General features: G+C 50.6%; 9 protein-coding genes across 9 annotated transcripts; 6 read left to right on the forward strand and 3 right to left on the reverse strand.

Moving 5' to 3' along the window:
• Positions 1 to 93: 93 nt before the first annotated feature.
• On the reverse strand, positions 94 to 1,504 carry N7537_008212 (agmatinase; the record flags this gene model as incomplete). The annotated part of the gene is made up of 3 exons (XM_056899267.1): positions 94 to 1,064; positions 1,161 to 1,287; positions 1,376 to 1,504. The coding sequence occupies 3 exons, from the start codon at positions 1,502 to 1,504 to the stop codon at positions 94 to 96; spliced, it is 1,227 nt and encodes a 408-aa protein (XP_056751343.1).
• Positions 1,505 to 2,168: 664 nt separating this feature from the next.
• Positions 2,169 to 3,733, forward strand: N7537_008213 (putative beta-ketoacyl synthase (Cem1); the record flags this gene model as incomplete). Its single annotated transcript, XM_056899268.1, has 6 exons — positions 2,169 to 2,369; positions 2,444 to 2,551; positions 2,604 to 2,675; positions 2,733 to 3,086; positions 3,145 to 3,513; positions 3,572 to 3,733. 6 exons carry the CDS (start codon positions 2,169 to 2,171, stop codon positions 3,731 to 3,733), a joined length of 1,266 nt encoding a protein of 421 aa, XP_056751344.1.
• Positions 3,734 to 4,148: 415 nt separating this feature from the next.
• On the forward strand, positions 4,149 to 5,570 carry N7537_008214 (deubiquitination module subunit SGF73; the record flags this gene model as incomplete). Its single annotated transcript, XM_056899269.1, has 4 exons — positions 4,149 to 4,176; positions 4,291 to 4,404; positions 4,461 to 5,099; positions 5,167 to 5,570. 4 exons carry the CDS (start codon positions 4,149 to 4,151, stop codon positions 5,568 to 5,570), a joined length of 1,185 nt encoding a protein of 394 aa, XP_056751345.1.
• A 790-nt stretch (positions 5,571 to 6,360) lies between these two features.
• N7537_008215 (mRNA guanylyltransferase) lies at positions 6,361 to 7,605 on the forward strand (the record flags this gene model as incomplete). Its single annotated transcript, XM_056899270.1, has 1 exon — positions 6,361 to 7,605. The coding sequence occupies one exon, from the start codon at positions 6,361 to 6,363 to the stop codon at positions 7,603 to 7,605; it is 1,245 nt and encodes a 414-aa protein (XP_056751346.1).
• Positions 7,606 to 8,048: 443 nt separating this feature from the next.
• On the forward strand, positions 8,049 to 9,993 carry N7537_008216 (NuA4 histone acetyltransferase complex catalytic subunit ESA1; the record flags this gene model as incomplete). The annotated part of the gene is made up of 6 exons (XM_056899271.1): positions 8,049 to 8,131; positions 8,218 to 8,245; positions 8,349 to 8,413; positions 8,477 to 8,511; positions 8,575 to 9,761; positions 9,835 to 9,993. 6 exons carry the CDS (start codon positions 8,049 to 8,051, stop codon positions 9,991 to 9,993), a joined length of 1,557 nt encoding a protein of 518 aa, XP_056751347.1.
• Positions 9,994 to 11,309: 1,316 nt separating this feature from the next.
• N7537_008217 (uncharacterized protein) lies at positions 11,310 to 15,400 on the reverse strand (the record flags this gene model as incomplete). The annotated part of the gene is made up of 4 exons (XM_056899272.1): positions 11,310 to 14,563; positions 14,623 to 14,790; positions 14,839 to 15,094; positions 15,146 to 15,400. The coding sequence occupies 4 exons, from the start codon at positions 15,398 to 15,400 to the stop codon at positions 11,310 to 11,312; spliced, it is 3,933 nt and encodes a 1,310-aa protein (XP_056751348.1).
• An 866-nt stretch (positions 15,401 to 16,266) lies between these two features.
• N7537_008218 (F1F0 ATP synthase subunit f) lies at positions 16,267 to 17,193 on the reverse strand (the record flags this gene model as incomplete). The annotated part of the gene is made up of 7 exons (XM_056899273.1): positions 16,267 to 16,292; positions 16,373 to 16,438; positions 16,494 to 16,647; positions 16,792 to 16,806; positions 16,877 to 16,934; positions 17,016 to 17,139; positions 17,181 to 17,193. The coding sequence occupies 7 exons, from the start codon at positions 17,191 to 17,193 to the stop codon at positions 16,267 to 16,269; spliced, it is 456 nt and encodes a 151-aa protein (XP_056751349.1).
• A 22-nt stretch (positions 17,194 to 17,215) lies between these two features.
• N7537_008219 (ETC complex I subunit) lies at positions 17,216 to 17,993 on the forward strand (the record flags this gene model as incomplete). The annotated part of the gene is made up of 3 exons (XM_056899274.1): positions 17,216 to 17,451; positions 17,514 to 17,624; positions 17,684 to 17,993. 3 exons carry the CDS (start codon positions 17,216 to 17,218, stop codon positions 17,991 to 17,993), a joined length of 657 nt encoding a protein of 218 aa, XP_056751350.1.
• Positions 17,994 to 19,145: 1,152 nt separating this feature from the next.
• Positions 19,146 to 20,206, forward strand: N7537_008220 (deoxyhypusine monooxygenase; the record flags this gene model as incomplete). The annotated part of the gene is made up of 2 exons (XM_056899275.1): positions 19,146 to 19,615; positions 19,684 to 20,206. The coding sequence occupies 2 exons, from the start codon at positions 19,146 to 19,148 to the stop codon at positions 20,204 to 20,206; spliced, it is 993 nt and encodes a 330-aa protein (XP_056751351.1).
• Between the last annotated feature and the right edge of the window lie 11 nt (positions 20,207 to 20,217).

Consider the following 20,217-nt stretch of genomic DNA (forward strand, 5'->3'; position numbering starts at 1 on the left):
AGTTTACAGACAGCAAGACATCATATTCAAGCAATTATATGTCATTCATTCTTCACTTCATTCCACATGCATCTCGTAGACTTATCCAAAAACTCAAAGCTCATCCTTGCCCTCCTTCTCCTGGGCTCCCTCCTTCTCCATCCACCCGTACCACCCACCAAGCTCCTCATCAACACCAGACTTAACAAGACTAGTGATAATCTCAAAAGCAACCTGCGCCGCCGCAAGAGCAGTAGTCTCCCCCTTATTATCATAAGCCGGCGAAACCTCCACAATATCCGCGCCCACAATATTCAACTTCTCAAGTCCACGTAGAATCCGAATAAACTCACGGGTAGTCCAACCACCAGGCTCAGGCGTGCCCGTTCCCGGTGCCGTAGACGGATCCAAAACATCAATATCAACAGAAAGATAAACAGGCTGCTCAGGATCAATCCCTGTACGAGCAATAATAGTCTCAACAACTCCCATAGGTCCAAGCTCATCAATATCATCAGCATGAATCCGAATAAATCCCTGCTCAGGACCCGGATTCGTATAATCTCCCGCATCAACCCCAGTAAGACGAGTCCGGAGTCCAGCATGCGCAGAAGTAGAATTACAAATAAGTCCCTCCCGACTAGCCTTGTGGAAAAACGACCCGTGGTTAAACTGCGTCTGCTCGGATTGCCAGTACGCGCTGTATCGCACGGGGTTCCAGGTGTCGAGGTGCGCATCGAAGTGCACGACTGTGATGGGCTTCTGGTAGATCTGGTGCAGAGCGCGCAGAGCAGGCAGCGCAACGCTGTGGTCGCCACCAAGCGTTACAAGCTTTGGATGCTGCGCACCGATCCCGTTCGCCTTGGGTGCTTTGTTCACGATGCTGCGTGATCCAAGCTCAAGGAAGGCTTCGTACATCTGGCGTTCGGCCAGCCCGTTGTCGAAGGGGGTGATGGGGATGTCGCCGCAGTCCGTGATCTTAGCCCATGATTGGTATGGGTTGACTCCGGCGCGCGTGTTGTAGCTTGTTGCGGCCATCTGGCGCGCGCTGGCGGCGCGGATTGCGCGGGGTCCGAAGCGGGCTCCTGTGGGGGAGTTTGTTAGTACTGCGTTTCATTGTATGGTTTGGATGCTAGATTTATTGGTGGGTGATGGGGATTTGGAAAGGCTTGCTGCCGTACCTGGTCGGTAGCTGACGGCTGTATCGAACGGCGCGCCAATAATGGCAATGTCGTAGTGCTCATCGGGCTCGATAAGACACTTGACTGGCTTCAGGTGGGCAAAGCTGGCAATGCCGGAGAAGGACCACTAGATAGTTATATGTTAGGAATTGTTCAAATCTCATTTCTTGGATATTGCAGTATTGCAGTATTGAATTATTGCATTATTATCATACCTCCTGATCCCACTTCTTGAGTAATTCCGCCCGCTCATGTTCAGGGACTACCTCGCCGTTATCGTGGTGAGCGCAGGCGGCTGCGGAGCCGGCCAAAGCCAGTGTAAGGAAGGTTTTCCAAGCAGACATGGCCGAAGTTATTTTGGATGAAGTAAAAAGGAAAAGTTAGAAATGAAGATATTTATTTTTTTTCTACATGTCTCTTGTCTCGTCAAGTTTCCTGAAGCAGCAGTGTTGTAAAGGGAAAGCCGAACAGATAGGGTCCCGATCGTGCAGACTTTCCCTTCTTGGCTTTGGCCCGCTTTTCGGTTTTCTTTCTTTTGACAACTCCTCAGTTTTGATCTAAAGTTATGCAATGCGGCGAGTTGTTGTAACCGGTCTTGGAGCGGTGACACCGCTAGGTGTAGGTGAGTTGCTTTCTTTCTTTTTTTTTTGGGTTGTTCTTGTTGTTCTGTTGGCATTGATAGCTCCAAGGTCGTTCTCGGAGCTCATCCAGGCATGTTATCGGGTATCATACATGCAATTACGCAATTCCACACCATCTGTCAGCCAAGCAAATCCCTGCGAGTGCGCTCTACCCATATCTGATTGTCCGGGAGTCCATGCGTGATATCCGATATCCCCAGCTCTCTCTACATTCCCCACTTCTCACTCCGGAAGGGGAAGGTTGTGACAGCCAATGACGGAGGGCGTACAGACCAGTGCGGGACACTTCGCGATAAGAGACAGTACCCGCTGTATACTGGGTTTCACTTTACGTGTTTGATTGTACTTTGTTGTTTGGAATCTGTGAATGCTACTGTGGCTAACGCTGTGCTTGGCTGCAGGCATTCGGCGTACATGGAAACGCTTGCTAGATGGTCATTGTGGCGTTGTTAACGTGAAAGATCGCGATGAGCGCTATGCTGAGCAGCCCTGTCAGGTGGCTGCTGTTGTGCCAGAGGGTAGTCGCAAGAATGGGGGGTGGACTGCCTCAGAATGGTTGGATCGAGTTGTATGTCTTTTTACAACTAACCCCACTCTTTGATTTGTGTTTTATTTGCAATGCTGATAATTCGGGGTGGATAGGATGAGCGGAAGATGGCCAAGTTTGCGCAGTATGCCATGGCGGCGACAGAAGAGGCGCTTCAAGATGCAGAATGGAAGCCCGAGTCTTTTGAGCAGAGGGAGGCGACGGTATGTGTGAGAATATGTGCCAATTTGACGGTTATACTAATAATTTCGATAGGGAGTCTGCCTCGGATCAGGCATTGGCAACTTTGATGAAATCTACAACACAGTTATTGCCTACGACAAGGGGGTAAGGTCCTTCCATCGTACATGGACTAGGGAAGTGTATAACTAACGTGTTGCACAGGGCTACAAGAAGGTCAATCCGCTGTTCGTGCCAAAGCTGCTGATCAACCTTGGCGCTGGCCATATTTCCATGAAGTACGGATTCATGGGCCCGAGCCATTCCGCAACAACGGCTTGCACGACTGGTGCCCATTCCATTGGCGATGCAGCTCGGTTCATTGCCTGTGGTGATGCCGATGTGATGGTCGCTGGTGGCGCCGAGTCATGTATCCATCCTTTGGCCATTGGCGGCTTTGCGCGTGCAAGAAGTCTATCGACAGGATTCAACGACACTCCAGAGAAAGCGTCACGCCCGTTCGATGCCGACCGTGCAGGCTTTGTGGTTGGAGAAGGCGCAGCTGTGATGATTCTAGAGGTATGTGTCCTGCCTCTTGTGCGTATACTACCACCTGATACTGATGTCTCAAATATAGGAGCTAGAACATGCCCTCGCGAGAGGGGCGCGGATTTATGCAGAACTCAAAGGATATGGCTGCTCCAGCGATGCACACCATATGACCTCGCCTAAGGAAAATGGTGAAGGCGCGTTTATGGCTATGAAAAAGGCGCTTAAGCAGGCTCAGTTACGCCCTGCTGCAGTTGACTATGTCAATGCACATGCAACTTCGACCATTGTTGGCGACGCTGCTGAGAACTCTGCTATAAAAGCACTTCTACTTGGCCCTGATGGCAAAGATAAGGCTGCTGATGTGAACGTTAGCAGCACAAAGGGTGCCCTCGGTCATCTACTTGGTGGTGCTGGTGCTATAGAAGCTCTGATCAGTGTACTTGCAGTCCATGAGGTGAGTTGCAGTTGTGCACTGGACATACTGTGCTAGAGTTCGTACTAATAAGGAACAGAATACCATGCCACCTACTATCAACCTAGACCGCTTGGCTGATGGGTTTGATTGCAACTATGCGCCAAAAGATCCCCAGTCACGACAGATTGATGTTGCTTTGACAAACAGCTTTGGCTTCGGTGGTACAAACAGTAGCCTTTGCTTTGCACAATATTCATGATATTGTTTCTAGCATACGATGTACAATATTTTTGTTTCAACTACAGCTATGTGTTTTTTAGGGCCAGAAGCTTGGCAGGTACTCATTTGCCTGAAAGAATTGCTGCCTGATTGATCTCATTGACAAACAATGTACTATATTAAGAGATAGGTTGAAAGAGCATCAATACTCCCACCCATTGGCCATTCTCAACAATAAACTGAAAATTCTACGCCCAAAGCCTAATGGACGCCAAGATACCTATTCAATAGATCAATAGATGGCACGTGACCGATCCTAATGCGGAGCCCCAGCCTGACCTTGACTCCGGAGACTGAACTCATTCCTTGATAACCAACCCCCACGCCATTTCAAAGGCTTTCCGAGTGACAAGAAAGTGTTCTGTCTCTCGGTACTCTCTCAGTTTGCGCTCACCATGGCGAACAATGGTGACCCCGGTCAAGGTACGCAATACCTGATTCCTGTCAAAAGCGCAAAACACCTGGAATACTTTGACATCAAGCTCGGCGCATCTAAAATCTATGAATGATCTGAGCTAATTCCATGTTTTTGGACAGGACGGGGAAGTCTGGTTGATGCGTCCGGGTACACCTTCACGGACAAGGATACCAAACCCGGCAAGATCAAGGTGAAGAAGACGTCTAAGGCATCCACCAAGAAGAAGGCAGATGGTACAGCTCCCCTGGGCATGCTTCCACGGGCATTGGAGATACTAAAAACCACACAGAGGCCAAAGATGGCCCCATCGATACCTCCCCTACCGCATCTCCCCTACCCACCCTCGACAGCAAAGTCGTCTCCGTGTTCCCGACCGGCAAGCCGCGTGAAGATGACCTCCTCGAAACTGTAATCTGCAAGCATTGCAAGCGACCCACTCTCAAGCAAACCGCAGCGGATCATGTCCGCGGCTGCTTGAAGGCCAAGCAGGAGAAGGCGCGCAAGAAGAAGGAAGCCCGCGACGCGGCCAATCGCCTGAAGGCCGGCGACGATAGAGACGATGACGGCCCCGACAAGGCCGATGGAGAAACTCACAACATGGGCCAGAAGAGCGCCAAAAAGAGCGCCACCAAGGGCACCGAGGATGGCAACAGGAAGGGCAAAAAGCGCAAGGCTGACGAGGACGACGGCAAGGAGTCAAAGAAAAAGAAGAAGAAGGACGAGCCCAAGCAAAAAACAGCCAAGCCCAAGGGCCCTGTCGATGTCGAAAAACAGTGTGGTGTTACTCTCCCCAACGGCGCGCAGTGCGCTCGTTCCTTGACCTGCAAGAGCCATTCGATGGGTGCTAAGCGCTCGGTTCCTGGCCGGACACTGCCGTATGATATGCTTCTCCAGCAGTATCAGAAGAAGAACCAGGCTCGCCAGCAGAGTAAGTTCACCATTATCTTGTTTATGCCCCGTATAGATCACGAGATGACTAACCCATTGAACTACAGAGGCTGCTATCGATGCCAACGCTCCTCTCCAGGAAGATATCGAGAACACCGGTCCTATTGACTCAGACGAAGAAAGAGATGCCATCATGGCAGCCATTGCCCGTTCTGCACCCCAGCCCCTCGTTCGTCACCCCATCATCACCACCAAGTCGAAGTACCGATATGTCCGCATCAAGGAGCAGATGTCGCATGCCATGGGAGTTCGGAACGGCGGTGGACTTTTCTCCAATGACGACAGCCAACCCCTTTTTGGTGGCATTCTTTTCTCGACTGTCGCAGCCGATTTGGACCCCTCGTCTGTTGACGCCAATGGAGAGGCTGATGTCTCCGCTGGTGGAATGGATGCAGGCAAGAGATCCTCTGTTTCAGGTAACCGCAAAACCCCGGTCACTGGGGCCTCTTGATTGGCATTTCGGTCGACTTCCGCATATCAGGCGATGATTTATGACGACTCTCTTTTCGTTTGTGGTTGGGTTTAAGCTTTAACTGCCTGTACTGGATACTGAATGCTGGCGTTCATGAGTGCAGGAGTACTGGCCACCGCATCATTCTTCTTCGATTTCTTCGCATCTTTTTCATTCTTCGATTTCCCTGGATAGGCCATGGGTACAGGCTGGTTCTGTCTGCTTTGAAAGGTCACGATATGATACCCCGGCTGGCGTGATATGTACATTTGAAGTTTCGAGAGCAGTTGCAATTGAATACTTTCCACTTTATTGAGTTCTGTCTGGTATGCCTGTAAGCATACATACTATATGTAATCATCTAGGACATTTTAATGAATGTGCTATGCAGGATCACCTAGCTCTATAGCCCAGGCAGTGAAGCTATTCAGATTACGTTATATGTGCCTGAGGCATCAGGACATCTCAGGCCATTCCGTTCGCCGATCATACATTGTCTTTGAAACTTAACATCATGAGCAAAGCGAGCCATACTAGTATAACCCTTGGGTGAGCTTTTTTATTAATTCTCTTCAAAGCCACCTGCAGCTGAAAAAGCATCTGGTCTATATTGTCGCGATTGCGGGCGAGCGCCCTTCGCATTCACTATCACTCCACCAAGCTCTCTGAGTCTTATTGATCGCAACTCAACCCCCCTCTCACCTCTTGAGGGAAGTCTGAGCCTTTTTAAACTCACTCTTGGGTTTTTTATACCATTAGTCCTGCCACTCTGAACCTTCAATCCTTCACAATGGGCCACGCTGTCCCCGATCTAGACGCGATAGGCATCAAAGCCGACCATGACCTAGCTGATCAGTTTCGCCGCGAAGTCGCCAAACTCCTCGGGCGCAACAACATCAACTTCCCTGGAGCACAACCGGTCAGCTTCTCGTCGCGACACCTCAGTGAGCTGCAACGGGAGGACTACTTTGTGTGCGAAAAGACCGACGGCATCCGCTGCCTGATGTACTTTGCGCGCGGAGATCCCGACTCAGACATGCCAGAAATTCACTACCTGATCGATCGCAAGAACGACTACCGCTACGTACCGGGCCTACACTTCCCCCTACCGAATGACGAAAGTTTCCAGGGATTCCACGTCGACACCCTGGTTGACGGCGAGCTTGTCAACGACACCTACGAGGATGGGACCACGCAGTTGAAATATCTGGTCTTTGACTGCCTGGTTTTGGACGGACAAAGCTTGATGCACCGTACCCTGGACAAGCGGCTGGCGTATTTCAAGGAAAAGGTGCTAAGGCCATACAACGCCATGTACCGCAAATTCCCGGAGGAGAAAAACCACCGCCCATTTGCAGTCGAGGACAAATCCACGCAATTCAGTTACGGCATCGAGATGATGTTCCGCGAAATTATCCCCAAGGTCAAGCGCATTCACGGTAACGATGGTCTCATCTTTACTTGCCGCAGTACTCCGTACCGCATCGGCACCGACGAGCACATCCTCAAATGGAAGCCACCTCAAGAGAACACCGTTGATTTCCGTATGCGTCTCGAGTTTCCCACACTCGAGCCAGATACCGAGGATGAGGCTGACGGTATCACCCAACCCTACGTGGACTACGACGCTATCCCGATCTGCCACCTGTTCGTCATGCTCAATGCTGGCGAGTACCGTCTTTTTGGAGAGATGTTCCTTGAGCCGAAGGAATGGGAAGATCTCAAAGCCATGCACATTCCTCTTGATGATACTATTGTTGAGTGTGCCAAAGATACGGAAGGTCGCTGGCGCTTCTATCGTATTCGTGATGACAAGAACGATGCAAACCACGTCTCCACTGTTGAAAAGGTTCTTGAGAGTATCGAGGACCGCGTAACTGAAGAAGATCTCATCCGCCTTGCTCCCGTCATCAAAACAGCTTGGAAACAGCGTCAGCAAAACATGGCTGCCGGGGACGAGGAGAAAAAACGGAGAGCCCAGGCTATGCCACCGTCGGTGAATCCGAATGGTGTCAAGCGGAAGTTTGAAGGATGATGAGAAAGAGGCTTATAGCCTTTTGGCTGAGACACATGGATTCTTTCTCGGCTGCTCTTCGTCTCTGATTCATTGCAAGGCGCTTGGCGTTGGTTTAGGCTTTGTATTTTATCTACACGATCATGGCATGGCAACATGGAAGGGGACGCAAATCCCGAAAACAGGAGACGGTGTTTATGGCATTATCATTTGGATTGGATCAAGCAATAAATAAAAAGTCACACTCTCTTTTTCTCTTAATCTACTTAAATCTTCAGCAAAAATATGTATAGCAAGTCTTGTATAGATTCGGGATGCCCGATGCGGAACAGCTTACATAACAACCTCCCAGTTTGCTCCCTTTCCCGCATCATTTCCCCCATCACCAAATGACCACAGTATCTGCTCGATTCCATCATTCCCATCTCTGATATTGCTTCAGTCCCTACTGCCAGTCCAACAAGATGGGCGTCCGAGATTCCCACGGGGAGACGACGGGGACGCCCGACCCCGTTGACAAAGGGTTCGCCACACTCAACACTATCAGGTATGTCGCTTTTTATGTCTAGGATAATTAGCCTCGGGGATTTTATGTCTACTTTTATCGGTCGCAAATACTAACTAGCCTCATAGAATCGGCGTGAAGGCCATGGTGCAGAAGGTTCGTTTTGTCCTTGTCGCAGATTTTAGTGATCACGTCACGTGATTATCAATCAGTGTGATCATCCCGCAATTTGGGCTTTGATACTGACTATTCTGTATAGGATGGAGAACTGCGAAAGGCTGAAATTCTGTCTATTAGACAGCGGAAGGATGGCCCTTCTTTTTAGTATGTTTGCCTTTGTTGATAACATGTCTGTGCTTTTTGAACTTGTGCTGATATAGATCCCAGCGTACACTATGTCGATTTCAACAAGCGTCTTGATGGTAAGTTCCCATTCCAGCAAGTGCACTGACTCGCGTTGGATTTTCTCTGACTTCTCTTTCTAGAATGGGTTGCGGCTGCTCGCATCGATCTCTCTCAAGAAGTTGAATGGCCCCAGCCAGACAAGGCTGATAAGAAGAAAACCGCTGCTGCCAGCAAAGCAGCACCTAGCAAGAATGTGGGTGCGAATAAGCGTGCCCGGGCTGACAGCCGCGACTTGTCACAAACACCCGACATCTTAGGCGGCAAGAACGTGAATGTCGGCAAGATATCACGGCCCTCGAAGGCCGGGGGGAAAGAAAACCTCGGTGTTGATACACCTGGGGGAGACACCTCGATGTTCCCATCCGAGGCTGTGTCAACAGTCGGCACGCCAAAGGCCACTGAGTCAGAAGACTTCGAGATGGCAGATGCTGCAGCGGAAAGCAAATCAGTAAAAGAAGACCAAGTCCAAACGGCAACGGGCGAGGTTATAACACGCGGAGAAGAAATCGAGCGACTCCGCACAGGTGGTAGTATGACACAGAACCCGACGGAGATCCATCGCGTGCGAAACTTGACCCGTCTCCAGATGGGCAAGTACGACGTCGAACCGTGGTACTTCTCACCGTACCCGGATTCCTTCTCAGACGTCGACCTAGTCTACATCGACGAGTTCTGTCTCAGCTACTTCGACAACAAGCGTGCCTTTGAGCGTCATCGCGCAAAATGCACCTTGACCCACCCACCAGGTAACGAGATCTACCGTGACGACTACATTTCTTTCTTTGAAGTCGACGGTCGTCGCCAGCGTACTTGGTGTCGGAATCTGTGTCTCCTGAGTAAGCTCTTCCTCGACCACAAGACACTTTACTACGATGTCGACCCGTTCCTGTTCTACTGCATGACTACGCGCGACGAAACAGGCTGCCATTTCGTCGGCTACTTCTCCAAGGAGAAGGATTCTGCTGAAGGGTATAACTTGGCATGTATTATGACTTTGCCACAATACCAACGCCGCGGTTTCGGTCGTCTGCTCATCTCGTTCAGTTATGAGCTCAGCAAGCGCGAAGGCAAGCTCGGCTCCCCTGAGAAGCCACTCAGTGATCTGGGTCTACTTGGTTATCGACAGTACTGGCGCGAGACGCTGGTGGAGTTACTGATCGAGCCAAACCGGGAGGCTATAAGCGAGAACGAGCTTGCGGTGCTCACTTCCATGACTGAGAAGGATGTTCACGAGACTCTGGTTGTATTCAACATGCTCCGATATCACGTAAGTTATTTTCCAAGTGTGCACTGCATTGCAGCACATACAGTACCGTATGATTTACTAACTCTCTTTGCAGAAGGGTAATTGGGTCATTGTACTCCCCGACCACGTCGTGGAGGAACACGAAAAGCGTCTCAAGAAGGAGGAGATCAAGGGCGCGCGCAAGATCGATCCTGCCCGTCTTCAGTGGAAGCCTCCTGTCTTCGCTGCTTCCAGCCGGACCTGGAACTGGTGAGAGGTTTTCTGTTCATTTTCCTTTTGTTGATTTCCCGCGAGCTGATTTAAATATGCGTGGTTATCTAATGGATGCTCGGGGCTTGGTTTTGGGGCGTTATGGACGTTGAAACATTGTTCATATTCGGACTTGTGGTATCATAGGTGTCACCATGTCTGCGTTGAGTCGGTTGTTTTGGCATTGCGGTTGATCTGGGCGGCGTATTCGAGGGACGGGGCGTTTATCTTGAGCCTTCTAAGGGCTTTCCTCGGTTGATACCTATCATTTGTGTAAATTATTTAACTCTCTTTTCCTTATTCTGATCCTGTTTTTAATTAAAAGCCTTTCGTTACTCGGAATATCAAATCGTCAAGATCATATCTCCATTCTTGCTGCATGCTTCATGTATATTCCTGGCAAACGAGATTCATGACCACACTTTGACACTAGGCGGCATAAGACAATGACAGATGACTGGACATGTCCATACATGGAGTGAGGAGGCTGATAACGCGAACAGGCTAAAAAAAAAAAACCACGGGAAATTGAAGACTACCTCCAGAAGTTCATGTTTCTTCGCTTCGATCTCTTCCACTCCACAAGTTACCAGCTTGTTCTAAAACAGGTCAAAGCTGGCAATCTATTCCTTTGCTTGACCCACATCCGGGAGAAGTGTGATAGGGACAACGCTGTCATTTCGTAGATGGATTTGCTTGAGATTGAGCACTCTGTGGAAGTAATACATTGACGAGGAATACATGTGATTCGGGGGATGAAGGCACACTGCAGCAAGGAGGTTTCTTTACCTATGTTGAGAGCTGGAGACTACATCTACACTGGTCAAAAAACATGGAATTGTGTAACAATAGAATTCTCTTGGGAAGTATCGGTGCGGATTCGCTGAATACTCGGCAACATGAGGCAATGTGATACTGCTAGGTCGGAACAAGCATGCACCACTCAGGAAAAGATTGCGCAAACAGGACGTTTAATCGGCAGATGATGGTCATCCACACATAGAAAGCCAAAAAGGCCGCACAGTCCTGAATGGGTCCGGGGGAGGGGACACAATAGGCGAGAAATCGGAAATCACAAGTACATGAGAAACGCAAATGCGTGAAGGGGGGGGGGGGGGTAGAGGAACAATCGGAGTTGTGGGCCCGACTCCGGAAAAGAGAAAAGAGCAACGGGGTGGGCGACAACAAGAGTCGAAAACAAACGTTGATTAGGAGTTGGCAAGAATGACCCCAAGTTCTCGCCTCCGAGACAAGATGAACCAGAAAGAAGATACCGGAAACGCTTTAAGATAAACCATGTGATAGCAAGACCGAAACTTCTTAACGAGAAGTGGGCGGTTCTGGGCTCCAGCCCGACCGCTGACGGGGTTGCTGTCGTGGGACGGTGTTAAAGGTAGGCTTCTTGTTGCCATTACCAGAAACTTCACCAGACTTGTTGATTCCCTTGCGGGGTCGGACATTGGTATTGGAATTGCGGCCTCGAGGAGGGCCAGCCTTGCGTTGGATGAGCACGGCTTTGGGTTCAGAGCCGCCTGGAAGTAGAACCGAAGCCCGGGTATTCCCATGATTGTCCCGATCATTGTGACCAACCAGGAACGGCTGAATAGTCTGCGCTTGGACCGGCTTGAAGTTCTTTCCACGGGTTCGCTCTGACGGACGAGTTGCACTCCAAGAATTCTGCGGCGCCATATTCGGCACACGAACAGCAGGCAGCGAGCCTGGTTCGCGGTCTTCAAACATCTCATCCTGTTCATTGACTTGTCGAACAGCGAAATCGCCATCGCCAGCCTGTGAGCCAATCTTGGTCTGAGGAATAGAAACAGATACGGCAGTAGCATGAACAGGCAGAGGTTCCTTGGTAGCTGATGTTACAGCTAAGACACTCTTCTTCTGCGTAGGAGTGGTCTTGCCGAAAAGGCCGTTGATCTTGTCCTGCCACGACAGCGCCGTGGTAGAAGGAGGCACTACGTTACGCGGTGGCGCAGCTGCCATAGAAGCAAATGTTGGCGGGGGCGCCGGGGCACCAATGGCCTTTGGGGGCAGCTTAACAACGGGCTTGGGAGGCTTAGGAGCCGGAAGATTAACGTGGGGTCGCTTCGCGTCTCCGTAATAGGCGGGGTGGCTAACTTCCTCAGGGGGAGGAGGCGAAGGACTGCTGCGCTCCTTCTCTGCGACCTGGCGCTTTGACTGTTCAGACGCCGGGGGAAAGAACCGAGAGCTCCTGGTAGAAACATTACCGGCTGGACGAACGCCGATGTCAGACACGTTGAGGCTGTCCATAGGAGTATCAAGAGTTGTGAGAGGGTTGGACTGCTGGTTGACGGTCGCCTTGGCCTTCGCGATGTCGTCCTCATTGTTCACGACTCTTTCGGTGACCCGGGTGATGACTCGCCTGCCGTCTTCAGTTGCACGGGTCTTCTTCCAAGTCTCAGCGAAAACCACGGGCGCAGGTGGCGGGGCTGGTGCTCCCTTCTGTCTTTCATTAAGTCGCTGCAAGAACTCCTTTGCGTTTTGAGATTCCTTCTCCAAGGCGTTCTCGTGGAAGTTATTCCAGTCGTTGATGGCACGAGCATTCCGTGTGCTCGGCGGTCCGATTGGGCCGGGGCGTCCAATTGGATTGAGGGGTTCAAATGAGGGGTGACGTGCCTCAGGTGACGGCAAAGAATCAGTTGTCTCCTTAGGAGCAGAGAACTTGGGAGGTGTAGGCATATTTGACGAATCTAAGCCGAGTTGGCCTAGAGGGTTTTCACGTGATGCAAAAGTTCCCAGAGGTTGGTCGAAGATGCCGTTACCGAGAGTTGGAGTGCGGTCACTGCCAAACGGTTTCCACAGATTTTTCGCCGATGTAGATGGCACAGCAATATTAGGATGAGACCACGGCGAAGTAGAAGTCAAATTGCCTTGCCACTGAGTACCGTGCTCGTCGAACTTTGGATCAGATGCCTTGCTCTGGACAGGTGAGTGAGGTTCAGGTTTGAGGTGTGAGGTAGATGAAGGCGCAGAGTCACGATGGGGTTCTTGATGGGGTGATGAGACACGTCGATTGAGATGTTTGCTCTCAGATGTCCGGTCATGCGCACCAACGAGTTTCTTGACAGAGTCGGGATGATGCACTTTCATCATACCATACTGTTTTGGTTCCCGATTGGGTTCTGGAACAGGAGGTTTGGGTGGTGAAGAAATAGAGTGGATGGGTTGGATAGGAAGTTGGGAGGGAGTTTGGGGAGGATGATGAGGGTGGGAGTGAGGTTGGGGTTGAGGTTGAGGTTGAAGAGAAGGGGATTTGCGCGTTTCGGGGGCTTTCTTCTCTGGCGCAGGACCCATTGCGGCGAGACGTTGCCTAATCCTCTCCTTTTTAGCCGCTTCCTCTTTCTCCTCCTGTTCGATTCTTCGTTGCCGCGCCTCTAGACGTTTCTCCTTCATAATACGCTCTTGCAGAGCAACAGGGTCCTCCTGGGGTTCTTGCGGAACTTGAGGAGCTTGAGGAACCGCTCGCTGTGTTTCCACAGGAGACATACCTACATCAACAGCTGAACGTGCTGTACCATTTGGGCCAGACGGAGCAGTCTCGTCTTTGCCATGGTGCTGCTCGTGACCCATTATTGCTGAATCACCCATGCCATTCACTTGAGAGCCTCTTCGAGCATCATTGTATCTCGGAGGGGCATCAAATCGGCCAACTGACATCCTACGGCCAAATCCCCCGCTTCCTCCGCTCACATTTGATGATGTGCGACGACGACCACCCCAGCCCATACCATCCTGATGGCTAGACCTGTGCGTCTGGAATGCAGCAGATGGCTCTGCCGGTCCACCTGGATGATCGTTTGGTCTCTGCAAAACCGCAGGAGCACGGGGGTGTTGATCATGACGCCAGGATCCTCTCCTGGTTTCTGCCACCGGCTCGTACTGGGAAGATCGAGGATTGAAAAGCTGAGGCAAATCTGACTGATCTTTCCATGCACGGTTGAAATCATCCGCTGCAATCTCCTTGGGTGGTGCCATTGGAGCATGATGGCCGTCATCTCTCTGGGAGTACCTCACGGGCATGCGCTGTTGGTGAGGCTGAACCGGGGCATTCACTGGTGACACTCTCTCGACAGGAGGAAGAGCGGCCCAAGGAGACTTGGATGGCGGTGCTGGGCTTGTAGAGCTAGACGGAACTTTGTCATTTGTACCGTTAGAAGAAGCACTCGCAGTTCTCGCTTGCCGTTCAGCGTTCGCTCCAACCTTGAGTACCATAGCCCGGGATCCCATTGATATAGCTGGCTTCGGCGCAACCTTGGCAGGCTCCTTCGCAATGCTCGACTCTACGGGCGGTAGCTCTTTCTCTTTGGGCTCCCGATGACTAGGAGCCGGCGGGGGTTCGGTGTGAGGTTGAGTAAGATTGACCTTAGTTCCATCTGTCCACTCAATCGTCTCAGGGGCCCAATCATCTTCATCGTCATCAATATCCGCCCACTTTGCTTCGGAGCTAACAGCCCCATCTTCTTGGATACGAGAAGTCATATGAATTCCGTATTGTTGTTTCAGTTCTTCGTCGGTCAAGTGTTTCGGAGGAGCGGGCACAACAGCTATACAGATATCAATGTCAGTTTAAGGGACTCCACTGTAAAGAATGACCAATACATACGTCTGTTCTTATTCCACACTTGATTTGGATCAGGCCCTGATCCACCAGGCTTGCCTCCACCTGCTCCAGTCTTCGAAAACGAATCACGCATGCCGAGTGTAGTCTTCGCAACCAAGCGGGGTCGAGAACTTGGCTGTGGGGTACCGAGTGGTGTTGTAGAGGTTGGCACTGAACAAGTTAGAACCAACTATGATAAATGTTTGACAAAGAACATACCTTTCTCGGGCACCTTAGGCGGTGCTGGAGCCCCCGGGACCTTGTTTACCGAAAACTTGGCAAATGAGACGGGCTTGAATCCTGATGGTTTTTTGACTGAACCACTGTGAGTTAGATTCCTACCATCTGATCGGCTCGCATCCGATTCCGAACCACCTTGTGATGCTGTATCTTCTCCGCCATCCGATGCCGAGGCCAATCCATTAAGTTCAAGAACTCGAGTCGCAACAACTCCGGCGCCCTGCTTAGAATTATCCTGCGCCCGTATTAGCAAGTGCTTTGGAGCGCATCCAGAAGCGATGCTCACCGTCGTCGAGCCTCCAGCGTCCTTGTCACCGGTGGCTTTTTCTCCCCGCGAGTCAAGAGTGTTCGTTTTCTCATGGTTTTGCTGATCATTCAAGTTTGAGTTGTTCGATGTAGTGGTCATTGCGATATGTTCGGTCTTCCCTGCGTCCCCTCCAGCAGATAGATTGTCGTTGGTGCTCGCAGGAACGTCGGAAGGCGAAGGCTCGCCGCCCGACAGGGTCTGATCTACCACATCGCGGTTGATCTGCTCTGCCATAACAATACTTGATTCTGTTCCATACAATAATTGCGACCATGTAAGCCAAGTGCCCTGACAGTGGAAAGATAGTTCCGGGGACGTAGTAGGTAGTTGCAGATCGAACATGCCAGATTCCAAAGACATACCTATCGTCAGATACCAAGGATCGCCACAGTTGCACCGGTTCCTTGACTGGTTGCACCCTGAATATATGGGATATCACAACCAGCGATAGTATCGACCAACTCTCTCGGATGTTGATGAGAAAGCCCGTGTGAGGTTGGGCTCGATGTGGAGCGAACGATCGCGGAATCGATAGGCGCGTGTGTCTTGGGAAATCCGCAGCCCAAGAGGTCCCAGGATGGGATTAGAGCAAAGAGGGAGGGAGTATGCGTAAGGACGGTTGATGATACAAAGATAGGGAGGATGATACGAGATTCAAGAGTCAACTCGGGTTGAAGCTGAGGGTCGCTGCTTTCGGTTTAGCGTGGCCCGTACGAAAGTTGTGAAGTCTGCCCACACACCTTGAGATCTATCTCTTCGAAAGCGCTGGTTTTTTGATGTTTTGATCGGTTTAGACGATGATTCCGTCGGATGCTGTCGTTACTTGTAAATGGTAAATTGTCCGGACGTTCTTGATATTTGGTGAGAAGTTTGTATGTAGTGAAAAACTACGGAAAGAGCCCGTCACTCAAGCTTCTATGCTATATGTTATACTTCCAAATCTATTACACCTACGACAAAATGACAAAGTATAGTAAATCTGAATATTGAAACACAGTGAGATTCTAAGATTCTCGCTAAAACCACAGTTTTCCCTTGCACTAGGACAGAGGATCCAGTATATACATCAATCCTCCACCTATTTGATTGGAAGGGAAAGCTTAGTGGGGGTGGTTCTTGTGGTGACCTAGTCGAAAAAACCAGAGTTAGTGATTCCCCAACTATAAAGAGGGTATATAAGGAGTTTAATAGCTGGAAAGCACATACGCAGGTGGAAGTAGTACTCCATGCTGTAACCCAGGATCAGGATACCGCCAATAGCGTGGATAAAGGCTGCATCAAGATTAGTACCTGTATCAATACAAGGGGACAGATGAAGAATACGTACGAACACCGGAGGCGTTCTTGCCGTTGAAGTAGCGGGCCTGGTAGCGACCGATGAGGCCGGTGGGCTTGACAGCAGCGGCAGGGCCACGGGGAAGACCAGCGTAGAAGGTCACAACACGCTCCATGCGGGCGGCATCCTGGGCGGCACCGATGGCCTTTATTGAGAATATGTCAGTTATGAAGGCGGAAGAAAGACGACGTTTTAATCAAATCGCGGGCTTCACGAAAAACGGTTTCGGGGCGGGACGGGTGTGGAAGGGATGCATTTAGTCGAAGATAGCAACGCGGGTGTAACTCACGTTAGGGGAGGCGACCTGGAGGGACAATTAGCATCATTTCAGGAGTCGGACGACTACAAATAGTCATCAATGGGGGTGCTCTCACCTTGGGGGGGATCAAGGTCGAGAGACCTCGGCGGGCAATGTAGCTCATCTTGTCTAGGCTGAATGGAGTCAGAAATTGGTCGCACTAAATATAGCGGCTCTCAATGAGCATCCGTAGGGTGGCAGAGACGTGGACTTACGTTGATTCGCGACGCAAGTGAACCAAAGAAAGCTGATGGAGGAGGAAGGAGGAACAAACCGAACCCTGCGGGTGTTCGGCTTGCCAAGCCCGGCTAAACCCGATTCGGTGGTGTCGTGACCTGCCTGTAATTCGCAACCAAACCACACTTGAAGGGAGTCCTCACTGGCAACGACCATTCCCCGCATCCAAAAAGACACAATGTCGCTCTTCAGAATCGGGGGTGCTGCTGGCCTTCGGGTCAGCCGACTTTCTGCGCCTGTCAATGCCCGTTTCCTCTCCAACGCCCCCAAGGGCGTTCCTTCCGTGAAGACCACCACCGCGGATGCTCCCACCACGCCTCCCAAGGACAGCTCCCTGATCACCAAGGAGACCCCCTCCGAGGCTATGACCCGTCACCAGCCGGATTATGAGGCCACCATTGACCACGGCACCTCGTACGACATCCCCCTTTGGTTCCGTCGCAGATCTTTTCACTAACCCTTCGGCTTCAATTAAGGCAATTTTCCCCGGTGCCCAAGCGCGTGATGGATGGTAGCGAGCCCGGTGACACTCTTCCCGCGGCCGTCCTCTCCGGAGCCCCTACCGATCTCCAGGCACGCAATGTCCGGTACGTTAGACAAATTTCCAGGCACCTAGCTCTCGCACACTAATCCACGACTCTCACAGTATCTACCGCCCTACCAAGGCCGCAACACAGTCCGGTACTTGGCACCAGCACCACTGGCGCATGGATTGGGATATCTTGCAGCGGGGTCACCGTTGGGAGAACCCGCTCATGGGCTGGCAATCGTCTGCCGATAGCATGCAGGGCACCAACCTGAAGTTCAAGTCGAAGGAAGACGCTATCGCTTTTGCCCAGAAGCAGGGTTACGAATACTTTGTCCAGGAACCGAACGAGCGCCGCTTCGTGCCCAAGTCCTATGCCAACAACTTCGTCCACGAGCCCAAGAAGATCAAACATATCAAGACCAAATGATTTGACTTCGTGCTGTATTATGTACATATTTGCCAGTTTACCACTCGAGCTCAATTTCAAGCTTTTCCATATATTGCGTCTAATATAGATCTCTCTAGACCTCATGAGTTAGGGCTAACTACCAGTCAACTCCCATTCAACCACCAGGAGCAGAAGGAACGATGTCGATTCTTCTTCTATATGGTGACTTATTATTATTATTATTTTGAAATGTCTGTAGGTGTATATCCCCCATGTTGTGTTTGTAAAATCTCATGTTCAAATTAATGTAACTACGACGTCGCGACCCTCTTTACTAATTTCAAGTCTATATACTCATTATATCAATTATACAGCATCTTCAAACTTCAATTAAATACCATCATCTCTGTGAGGGTATAGAACTAGAATGGGAAGTCTCTAGATGTGCAATACAAGGCTTCCAGTTAAGAAATCGAGTTCTAGGCCAGTGACATTGTACTGTGAGATGAGCATAGATTTTAGTTTATGGTATTGGACAAAAGTTGCCTAGGAAATTCTGTCAACCAATGCTTGTAGCTCCAACTGCCCGATATTTCTCAACACACCTGCGCTCGGATCCCGATGTGCTTTCTATAGTATCATGCAGCCACTGGTTTCATTGCATGAGCGTGGTTCTATGAGCAAGAATGTGCTGAAGACTATAAAGCAGGCTAGTTTTAGTTCTGTGGTGCTTCGAACTGCTCCCTTCGAGCGTCAATCTCAATATTAACTGTATATTTTAGGAGGTAGATGTCTCGAAATATGTGCATAGCAAGTGTGCGAACATATATTTAGTTCTTTGGTCAATTTTTATTTTAAAGACGAAAGGTCTCACTAGAATGCACAAGTAGAGAAAACTAGATATACTAAGATCAGCACTCCCATCTACCAGACCCCACACACTCAACCCTTCAACCTACAATGATACATGGTTATGTAAATGTAAAGGTAGTTTAACCCCCAATTACCAATAAGTTATGGCTTGGGCTTACGCCGGAAGCATTGAAGACAATAACGTACGAGCAAAAAACCCCTGCACAACTAAAGCCTGAATGGGCCCCGCCACCCCACTCCAAAAATTGATAAGATCAAAAAGATGAACAACTTTTCCTTTTCACCTCTATACTCCCCTATTCAACTACACCCCTCAAAATGGCCTCTGAAACCGATAATACCGTTCCTACCCTCCGCAAGGTGCTGGTCTCCGAATCTGAGCCGCTTGCCCGCCGCTTCCGCGCTCTTTTCTCCCTTAAGCACCTGGCCTGCCTACAGCCCACTACAGACCAGACCCTCCCCGCCATCGAAGCGATCGCCGCGGGTTTCGCGTCACCCTCAGCCCTGCTCAAGCATGAGCTTGCCTACTGCCTCGGCCAAACCAAAAACTTTGAATCCGTCGCATACTTGCAGCATGTGGTGAAAGATACCGAGGAGGATGCGATGTGTCGCCATGAGGCCGCCGAGGCGCTGGGCGCTCTTGGATACGCGGATAGCTTGGACATCCTCAAGAGACTGAGGGATGATACAAAGGAGCTGGATATCATTCGCGAGACTTGCGACATCGCTGTGGATCGAATTCAGTGGGAGAACTCAGAAGAGCGCAAGGCCGAGAAATTGAAGCCTAGGTACGATCTGCGCAGGAGATTATATACCATGAAGAGAAATGCTGACATTAAGATCTTCTGATTTACAGTGATTTCACTTCTATCGACCCTGCTCCACCCATGCCCCTAGAGGCCAGCGCCGAACCCTGCATCCCAGACCTGGAAAAGACACTGCTTGACACAAAGCTCCCTTTGTTCCAAAGATACCGTGCGATGTTCGGTTTGCGCGACCTTGCCTCGCCCCCAGATCTTCCCACAGCAGTCAACGCCGTTAATGCGTTGGCCAAGGGCCTCAAGGACCCCTCTGCCCTCTTCCGCCACGAGGTTGCCTTTGTGTTCGGACAACTCTGCCACCCTGCCTCAATTCCTAGTCTTACAGCCTCGCTGAGTGACCTGTCGGAAGTAGGAATGGTGCGACACGAAGCGGCTGAGGCCCTTGGTAGCCTGGGCGAGGAGGAGGGTGTAGAGGAGACCTTGAAGAAATTCTTGAATGACCCCGATCAGGTGGTCAGGGACAGTGTCATTGTTGCTCTTGACATGGCAGAGTTCGAGAAGAATGGCGAAATCCAATATGCGCTGATCCCGGATAACGCTGCACCCATTGCTGCATGATGGATGTCTTG

The sequence above is a fragment of the Penicillium hordei genome (assembly GCF_028827395.1).
Source record: "Penicillium hordei strain IBT 12815 chromosome Unknown utg000004l_segment0_segment0, whole genome shotgun sequence".
In the NCBI taxonomy this organism is placed as follows: domain Eukaryota; kingdom Fungi; phylum Ascomycota; class Eurotiomycetes; order Eurotiales; family Aspergillaceae; genus Penicillium; species Penicillium hordei.